This window comes from Notothenia coriiceps, unplaced genomic scaffold (genome assembly GCF_000735185.1).
Source record: "Notothenia coriiceps isolate Sejong01 unplaced genomic scaffold, NC01 NC01_scaffold00031504, whole genome shotgun sequence".
Lineage (NCBI taxonomy): Eukaryota > Metazoa > Chordata > Actinopteri > Perciformes > Nototheniidae > Notothenia > Notothenia coriiceps.
The window spans coordinates 35,739-45,868 of NW_011364205.1; the positions used below are offsets into that span (position 1 = coordinate 35,739).

Here is a 10,130-nt window from a genome sequence, read left to right on the forward strand (position 1 = left end):
AACATATCCAGTCGGATTTCTCGAATTGAGTCCAAAATCATCGACACTGCAGGATTTCTGGGGTCCAGAGACTACAGGAAGAAATGAATAGGATGAATGAACTGGGCAAGATGGTTTCAGATTGTTAACCAACACACAATTAAACAGATTTAAAAATGAGTGCATATGAATACGTTCACTGTGTATCTAAAATATTCAAATGAATTTATCTGTTCTTTTTTTTGCACTCTCCCTTTGCTGTCATATTGTAAAATGTATGTGCTTTAGAACAATTAAAGGATTTGAGATGTTACTTTAAGCTCAAAGAGACACACTGGTTTCCCTACAGCCTACCACAAAGCCATGAACTGCATTTGACTTAATGGTTTACAACCCTATCAAAGTCTGCTTCTCCTCAGTCTTACACAGATTTTGAATATACTTGAAGTAAATGTTTTACTCAGAAATACACAATTGTCAGCTCAGCAATCATTTTACTTAATCATTGACATATTGATGATACCATAAAAATACATTATTTGCCACAACTTTGCAATTTATATTCAATTTTAAATTGAATAATCAATTTCTTGCACAATTAACGTATATACAATATCCTGCATTATATTTTGTAACTGGAAATTTCTATTTCCACTTTTTTTTTTAATGCTGTTTTATTACAACTTCAGAAATATTTTTTCAATTATACATTGCCTTGTTTTTTTATGCTGCTGCAACCCAACATTTCCCAAATTGGGATCAATAATGTTGGGGAAATATTTTCCAAGGCCCATAACTTTGACCCAGTGTATCAGTTCAAACTGTCCTCACTGAGCTCAGGCACCTGTAGCCTTGGCTGCTGTGCTCTCAGTGTTCTGTCTCCCTGTTCCTGCCTGTTGGCGTCAGCTGATAGAGGTGTGATGATTCTATCTTGTTATGCAGCATGTTGATTATTCTCTCAGAACTAGCTACAGTAAATACATGAGTCTGGGGTAGAGCTCTTCAGAATTGATTTGGCATCTCTACCCTGTGGTCAGACCGTGACCCGTGACTTGTCTTGTGAGTTCTCCGGCCGAAGCTCCAAATAAACCGTCAGTGTTTTCCATCAAAGCTCCAGCTCTCCTCGTGTCTCTCTGAGTCCTGTCTCCAATTGCTTCAGAAGTTTCCCCCACAAATAAAGTACTTATCTATCTATCTATCTAACTCATTATGAAAAAGGTTAAATGAAGTCTGATTCGTACCTTGCCGGGGAGAAGATCGAGAGCTTCGTCCAGAACATGAGAGGCTTTGGAGAGGAGAAGCTTCCAGACGGGCCTCGAGCTGCTGGAGTTTGAGGATCGATCACACATCAGAACCGCCGCTAAATGTTCTGCTTTCAAGCCCGACAGCTGTGAGACGAAAGAGCAGAATGACAACAGGTACACATAGTGCCACTTTCTGGTGAAAACTTACATTTTTGATCCTGAAAATCAAAAAATGGACTCAGCTATAAAGGAATAAAGGAATTCAAGCATCCTCAATAACCCCCAAAACCACTCCCAAGTTGTCCAAAGTCAACATTTTTAAAAATTGTTTAGGTAGGCTTGGATTCCATTCATTGCAACGCAACTTGTGCTAATTCTGCACATTTCCCAACATATGCAAGTTAGCATCTGGAAGTTTCTATGTGCTGGGGACCCGTACTATACATTTCTATCATAAAACTTTGCTGTACTCAACATTTCCGGGTTCACTATGCTGGCAACTAGACTATACCGTAGGATTTCATGAGAAAAGTGACTAAAAATATCATAAAAATGCAGTTGAGAGAAAAAATATGTCTCAGTGGAGTACAAGTATACTACACAAGTCAACTTTGACTGTGTATATACATATTGGCACACATATTTTTATATTTTATATACATTTGTTTTTATATTCGGGATTGTGTGAACAGTATTTTGATCCCTCTGTCTGCACACACAAACTGAAAGATTGACAATAAAGTTAACTTTGACTTGACTTTGAAGTAGAAAGTAGAACGAAGGGGAAATAATCAATTAAAGAACAAATACTCTGTTGTTAAATACTTGAATAAAAGTACTGCGTTTCACCACTTGAGATGTTTTATGTCTTACAGAAGCGCAGGCGTATTCCTCCACAGAAAAGTCACAGAAGTCTCCGAGCATCTGTCCGCTGTTCAGGCTGAGCTGCAGCTGTGTGCTGTAGTTTCACAATAAACAAGGAACATTAAACATTTAGTGACAGTTTGATAATACTAAATGTTCAAACTATCTCAAAGTATGATTTATATAGAGTGTAACCCACCTGTTCACTCCAACACAAATGTCAGTTTCTATGAGAAATAAGAAGAAATAGATGTATTTAATTGTTTAAGATATTGAATATCGTATATTGTTTTCAGGCAATGAGAGAACTTACCGTTTGTCATGGTGACATTGCACTGGAGGGGGAAAAGATTAAGACGGTTTAAGTATTTTAACATAAATCTAATTTAAGATACACAATATTGAACAAGAATAAATCACATTTATGTACCTGTCCGCTGTAGATGATGCAACCTGTAATAAAAGAAAAAGGAATTAGTTCATGGAGTAGAGCAGGGGTGTCAAACTCAAATACACAGTGGGCCAAAATAAAAAAATGGGTACTAGTCGAGGGCCGGACTGGTTCAATGTTTATTGTAAAACTTATTGAAATGAACTTATTGCACATATTAAACCTGGAACTAACAAAGCTTAAATTATTGCCTATAAAAACAACATTAAACATTAAATAATCAGCTGCATTCATTTCTTATGGCTCTATCTGCAGCTTCATTTCTTATGATTACATTTTTCCACAAGCCAACAACAGCTTCAAAAAAAAAATTTCCCCTCAAAGAACAAACCAAACGTGCTCTGTTGTCATGAGAGAAAAAGTGCAAAAGGAAACATCCATTTAAACTCAGTTTGCTGCTTTGATGCTAGTTCAAGCCAGATACTTGGCATCTCACCTCGGGTGCAAGTTCATCAATGATTGGGGTCAGGCTCTGAGCTGAGGAAATCCTCAGGAGTGAGTGAAGGTGTGCGTGCAATATACCGGCGCGCCAGATCTAATAGTAATTAGAAATTATCCTGCGGGCCAAAATGAAATCCACCAAGGGCCTGATTTGGCCCCCGGGCCTTGAGTTTGACACATGTGATTTAGTGTGTACTAAACAGCTAATATCATGAACACAAACTCTACTTTTCAGTGAGTCTACCAGACTTATCTCAAGTTACATATTTAAACAATTCTCAACACTATTTTAATCCTTTAATAGTACCTCTTTACATTAACTACCCCCACTTATAAGAAAACATATATTAAATGGTTTAAAACACACTCTAATGTAGTTGTAGGCAGCCATAATGATATTTCTAAATGATTGTTAATCTAAAGTATTTCTAAAGAAACTCTATAAAGATTTATTACAACTGTGTTGTTTTTATTTGTATTATGTTCAATTCATACACCACCCCACTATGATTGTTTGCAGGGGAGGTGTTAAAGCTGTTTATTAATAAAGTATTTACCACCCATAACTGCTTACAACGGTATTGCATGTCTAACATGTTCGCACACTGCTTCCGACTGAAAACAGGGGCCTTTTTTAATCTAGACTCTCTAGGGCATCATGCAGGGCTTTCCTAATGAGGATTATTCTCATGCTAATTTGTTCTTATCAACAGAAAAAACATGTCCCTACCTGACTCGTTTTATTTTCCTGTGATTTATATATGTATAGGCAGCTAAGCAACCGTTTCGTGATACTCTAAGTTTTGCTGTGTACTGTAAAGGAAGTCTATTCTGGATGCATCATAATAGCTACAACAAAACACACATCAAGCTAAACAGATACATGTATTGAAGGTCAAATGTTTATACTCACACTGGACCTGCATGGTCATCATCTGAAGCAACAAGGGAAAATATGGAGAAATGAGAACCATCAAATAAAAAAATCGCAAAGTAGTTAAGCACATTGATGAAGAGACATTTTTTGTTTTTTACAAAAATCATAAAGCATTAAAAACAGCAGCTGAGAATGACACACTCTAAGATGTTCATGTTTCAACTATAATGCATGTACAGACTGTTATGGTCACTCACAAACAGACTGAATGCATTTAAATCCACAACACCACATTAAAACAATTATAACGTAAAAACTAAAACAATACTGTTGTCATGCAGACAGGCAGAGCTCACAGAGAACAGCTGTTCTCTAAGCGAGGAGCAGATCCATTCATATCAGCCCTGAGGGCAATAAAGTCATGGAAGCTGCCTAAAACAGTATTCATATTTTCAATTATGTACACTGGTTTGCATGCCATTTCAGTGCTGCAGTTTGAAGCAAAAGTTAAGTTACCACTTAAATAAAATCTTAAAAAATTTAGATTTGCACGGCACTCAATGTTGATGCTCAACAGAACGGTGAACTGTTCTGAGAGCTGGGAAAAGATGAGGCTGAATGCTTATTAGGGCTGCACGATATATCGTGTCGTGACGATAATCGTGTTATGCGCATGCGCGATATTGACATCGTGCGATTTAAAAAAAATAATGAAGTAGGCAAATGAAGTCAAACACGTCATGTTACAATTATTTTGCTGCTTGCTACAAAAGGAAAACTCGCGCGGCTCTCATGTCAGGGGTACTTGAGTGAGTGACATGCAGGCTCTGCATACAGCACACACAGCAGGATAACCGAGCTAGCTCAGCCTGTTGCTCTGATAACTTAAGATCCAGAAGTCCGTGACTAAAATCCTTCATCCGGTTAAATATTGTTGAAAGAAATATCAATTGTATAGCATTAAAGTTCAAGAAAGGATGGTTTGTGGACAAAAAAAACTGTCTTTTCTTCAATTCCTGAATTTTTTTATCATGTATTTATAAGAAAATATCGCAATGTCAGTTTTTTCCAATATCGTGCAGCCCTAATGCTTATTGATATTCATAAAGCATGCAAACTCTCACACTTACCACAAACAGGATTTAGGTTTTGCAATTTGGGGAGGATGGGAAATATTTCAACAATCTGTTAAAAAAAAGTCAACAGCCAAAGCTAACCTGTATAAAATATGGAGTTAAGGATCTCAAGCAAGAATTCGCTTTGTGATTCACACGATCTCGTCTATTTTGTGCAGATTCTCAAGGTGATTAAAACATCATGTAATGATCAAATGTTCCTGCACAGCGCCACTGACTGACTGTCAAAGCTTTGAGCTGGACGGTGCATCTAATTAACGTCAACATTTTAATTTGAGACAAAAAGTCACCCAAATAACAATATTGCATTATTTATGATATAGTCGGACTATTGTAAATGATGTACTCGGGACAATTAGAAGATTCCCCACTGGCATTGGTAGATTATATACCTAAATGAAGTGACTCGTGGTGAAGTTTGCAGCAGCTTGGGGACAGCCCAAGGTCCCTGGAAAGCCGTTAATAATTGAAACTGTCCGCAACACTGCAGTATCATATTTCTCATGAATATTAAATACATGAAATTGTCCTGACAAGGTGCGACCTCTTCTAACATTGTCTGCCTCTCGGGTCAGCCTCGGCAAACTAAATTATTGAATGCAGGCAGAGCACAGTGCCAGGTGAAGAAGTTGGAGTCTCTGGCAAAGGGATAACTTCAGCACCAGACACCAAAACACAGTGTGCCTCCTTTCCTAGGCACGTCATTAGCGATGCATTAAGGCTTTGCAAAAAAACTCACAGGAGAGAGATTGATGTCAACGATGGACAATATAACCAGTTATCCTCAGATATATTAAAAACAGTGGAATTATAAAACACCTTGGCACCACCATGGGTGACTCACCGTCTTGTAAATCATCGGGCTTCTTGCGCTTCTCATAAACGACGATGATGACGATCAGGATGATGATCTCGGCCAAAACCCCAAGGAGAGGCCATAAGGGGGCCAGGTTGCTGCGGACCCTCAGCACGATCTTCTCATCGCGGGTGCCCAGCATGTTGGTGGCGTTGCAGTGATACTCGCCCGGGTCCAAGTCAATGTCCAGGCTGGCGATGTGGAGCTCGGTGTAGTTGTCTCTGCTGCTGATGGTGAAGCGCCCGCTTGAGTTGTCAATTTCCTGTCAAAGGAGAAGAAATAAATACTTAATAATGTGTAGAGTGTTTTTTTTATTTGATTCTTTTACATGCTTTTATATTCTAGTAAAGTCCAGGTTTTGAAACGATTTCACAACATTGAATTATATCCTGTATTACAGCTCCATGTTATAAAAGTGCCACTTCCTTTAACTGGCTCCCAAATGTGACTTATTTTAACTATTTATGTTTTATTTGTTAATGTAACTATTATTATCTTGTTTTAATTTATAGTATTCTATTTAATTTAAATCTCTCTACTTTTTTGCCTTGATTTTATCCAATATAAAAAAGGCATCAACTTTTTATATATTTGTTAATATAAAACAATTATGTACAATACATGATTTTCTATTTGACGTAATCTTCTTGCCATAAATAAATCACTTTGTGAATTTTGTATTGCCTATTACAGTAACTCCTAATAAGTACAGCTTTGCAAAGAATCAAGCAGATATGAATGCATTTGTAGAAAATGTTAGCTTAAGCTAAAGTATATTAGATAAGCAGGTTTAACATTTTAACCTCAGTGTCCCTTATGCTTGGGTTGCTAGCAGAGGATTTCTTCTAATGCAGGATTGTGTAGACACAAAAACACTAGAATTACATGCTACAAAAAACAATTATATACAGTACCAACCAATCGCTACCCTTTGAACAATTGCATAGTATTATTATGTGTTCCTTTCATCTAATGCATTACAGTACAACACTTGAATTATAAACTCAGTTAAATGACAGTGTCAAAATAAACTGAACATTATAACCTTCTTAAATGTGGTACTTCTATCGGACTGACATTGTAAACAGGTGTTTAGGAAGAGTTTATGTATAATACCACATACCCTGGGAAAGCCATTGTCGAATTTGCGCCAGTTCCAGATAGGATAAGGATATCCGGTAGACTTACAGTAGAGCACAGCGACCTGGCCCTCGTTCTTATTCTCACTACGCTTGTGGCCTATAATGTCAGGAGCAGCTAAAACAAGAATAGCAAAAGAAACATAGATTAATTGTTACAATACATTAAATAAATTCACATAAATGTTACAGTCTTACTGTAGGTGCAGGGATCCAGTCAATGGGTAACTTATTTAGGATTTCCTACTTCCTTTTTCAAAGTAGAGACTGAATACAGTAAGTTATTTTAATTGCCTCAGTTTTTTTTAAATACTCGTAACCTAAATAATGATTATGGAAAACTGCCAAATGTTTGTGAGACAAAGCACAAAGCAGACAGAGATAACACAAATTGTATTTGGCATTAAAAAAAGCTGCACGAGGGGAACTTTGCAGCAAACAGTATTGCTGCATTATTTGTCATCAGCCTGTGAAAATAAATTCTCTGTAGAATAAAGGAAAACAAAAAAAAATCAAATTTGCCTCTATAACGATGCGTGTGACAGCAGAAAAGGCTGACCAGATTTTAACGTTGGGACATAATCCCTCACCATCGGACAAACAAGACACCATCTGGTGCCACTGAGCCGGGCCCTGGTTAGATGGAGGTGTCAAGGGCGCCTGCTGCCCCGCGAGCAGCCAGCAGGGTCGTTTGAAATCACAGGTCCTCACATGACCGAGCTGCTGGGGCTCAAGGCCATACGGGCCATTTTTAATGGTGACACCTCTAATGCTGGCCTTGAAACTGACAAAGACGCCTGCAGATCAAAAATCAACACCTACATTTGACTTCTATGGTGGCGTTTGCTGGAGGAGCCGTCTCGAAGGTGTAGACACACATGTACACTCCTGCGGCGTCTCCTCTCGGCTTCTTCAGGCTGCAGATCAGAAACACAGCTCACATGAACCCTGCTTATCTGTTTAACACTCTGACACACAACAGTAGTATACCGTTTTCCCTTACAAATATTCAGTGTTCCTATTGGGGCTGCGTGTTTCTGCGATCTCCTCCCCGTTCTTCATCCAGTAGCTCTCCTGGTGGACGCTGTGAGCGCTGGTGAGGTTACACTGCAGCATGTAAGAGTCGCCTTCCACAGGAAGTGAGGTGTGATCAGAGGAGGCGATCGACGGCTCTGTAGGAAAGACAAGGGTCAGCTACGACAGAAGGGAAGCTTGATGGAACTCGTGGGTGAGGGTGTGTTGGAGGATATTAACAACAACGCAGAAAGACACACAGCTAAAGACACTTTACCCACACATTCACAACATAGCACAGGAATAGAGTTGTGAAGTAGGAGGAATTATTTCAGGCATACAGAGTTCCTTAAGCAGAGTTTAATGCATCCTTAGGTGACTGAGAAGTGGGAGCTCTTCCAAGGCCCACGGTTGAATCATCAGTACAAAGATGTCCAACTGCATTTGAAAATATATTTTCCTTGATAAAAAATGTAAGGTTCAAGTCTGTCTGCATAGAAACGCAAGCAGTGAAGCAAACTACAGCTCCCAAGGTGCATTTCTGTTAAAACAATCCCAAAACAAACTTAAATTATTGTTAAATATGCCACTAACCATAAGCAACAATAAGCAAGGAGTAAAGCGCTTCTTCTACAGTCTGCAGCTCTACTACAACATATTGACCTTTTATGAGTAGTACCCATTTTGGGGAACATGGTTCAAGGTGAATTTAACTCTCTTATCTTAAATGAAGAGATTAAATACCTTTGAAGGAATACGATAAAAATTACACAATGGCCAATAACATAAGTCCACACTAACATAAGCTTGGTATCTGATTGAAATTCAACCTGTGGAAAATAGTTGCTTAGATAACCTTTAAACTGTGTTGCATGCTGCTTAATGTGATGATAGGCCCCTGGTGAGTAATCACAACACTTGTATATACAATACAGCTTGGCATGGTTTTGATGTAAATGTTGTCTCTACCTAAAAACAAAACAGTATCTAAGCTGTAAAACTACTGCTCAGATACATTGATCTAAAATGTTGCAAATATTTTTACTAGAATTCTGCAATAAACTGATCATAGAATAAGTAAATCTGATAGGAATATAGGACCGGACATTTGGACAAATCAGATTGAGACTATTAAAATAATAGTCAGAAAAGGAAACTGAAAATAATGAATACAGTCCAGGGAAATGAGAAGATGAGAGCTATAGGGAGAGAAAAACGAAGAAGAGAGAAAATGGAGACGAGATGTGGCTGCAGGTTTAAGGGATCTACTGTCACCGAGGGATGAGCACGATAAAACACTACTCCTCAGGTAAGAGTACATATAGACTAGTTGGTGGTGTTTTCTTAGTTTTCCAAGTCTGTAGGGGAGGATGGCACCTATGGAGGCAGCTAGAGGTTTGAGGGAGGCTATAGCGAGGGGTGGGAGCGGGGGTTTCCTCTACAGTGACCACTCACTCTGCAGCACCGTTATAGAGGCCTGCGCACGGATCCAGGTGGTGGCTGGATTTTGGTGCAGGTCATTACGGCGCGGGTCATTGCTGGCTCTGCACTCATAGGTCCCAACATCGTCCACCGTGAGACGCGAGACCCCCAACAAGCTCACGGCGTTGGAGCCGTAGGCCGTGTTGATGGAGACTCGCCGCTTACGGGCGCCGTCCCAAAGCTGCCTGAAGGAATCGGCCCGGTTGATCTCAGAGTACCACCACTGGATTTCGGGGGTGGGGTTTCCCACCACGTCACAGTACAGCTCAAAGGCGTCGCCCGTGAGCTTAGTCTCAGAAAAAGGTGATTTCACAAAGCCCGCTGGTGGTGGAGGGGCAGCATGGACAGAAAAAGGGGAACAGGTGGATGATGGAGAGGCAAGAAAATAACAGGGTAAATTAAAGTGGAAGCAGAAAAGAAACGAAAAAACTGAAAAAAAGATAATGTGAAATAATAAGAAAGACACTGATCGATTATCTTAAAATGGAAGAAAGGTTGATGAATAGAAAAAAGAAATATAAAATGTAGAAAATAATAGAGATGCAGCTACCTAATCTGTCACACATTATCCCTATTCATTGTTTGGTAATTAGAAAATGTCTATCACAATGTAGAGAGAGAGAGAGAGAGAGAGAGAGAGAGAGAGA

General features: G+C 39.0%; 2 protein-coding genes across 3 annotated transcripts in view; both read right to left on the reverse strand.

Moving 5' to 3' along the window:
- LOC104960115 (unconventional myosin-Ib-like) overlaps positions 1–3,575 on the reverse strand; it is a 5,272-nt gene extending 1,697 nt beyond the window's left edge. Inside the window, exons 1-7 of the mRNA XM_010788081.1 lie at positions 3,554–3,575; positions 2,518–2,540; positions 2,401–2,422; positions 2,287–2,314; positions 2,097–2,181; positions 1,221–1,367; positions 4–71 (exon numbers count right to left, since the gene is read on the reverse strand). Coding sequence (XP_010786383.1) covers positions 4–71; positions 1,221–1,367; positions 2,097–2,181; positions 2,287–2,314; positions 2,401–2,422; positions 2,518–2,540; positions 3,554–3,575 — 395 coding nt within the window. The remainder of the gene's footprint in view (positions 1–3; positions 72–1,220; positions 1,368–2,096; positions 2,182–2,286; positions 2,315–2,400; positions 2,423–2,517; positions 2,541–3,553) is intronic.
- A 289-nt stretch (positions 3,576–3,864) lies between these two features.
- Positions 3,865–10,130, reverse strand: part of LOC104960099 (neuroplastin-like) — a 16,426-nt gene continuing 10,160 nt past the window's right edge. The window contains exons 2-6 of one of the 2 annotated variants that reach the window (XM_010788055.1): positions 7,991–8,159; positions 7,810–7,904; positions 6,972–7,105; positions 5,837–6,110; positions 3,865–3,914 (exon numbers count right to left, since the gene is read on the reverse strand). In XM_010788055.1, the coding sequence (XP_010786357.1) occupies positions 3,889–3,914; positions 5,837–6,110; positions 6,972–7,105; positions 7,810–7,904; positions 7,991–8,159 (698 nt within the window). In that variant the 3' untranslated portion in view covers positions 3,865–3,888. The remainder of the gene's footprint in view (positions 3,915–5,836; positions 6,111–6,971; positions 7,106–7,809; positions 7,905–7,990; positions 8,160–10,130) is intronic. The other variant, XM_010788056.1, reaches the window with a different exon arrangement.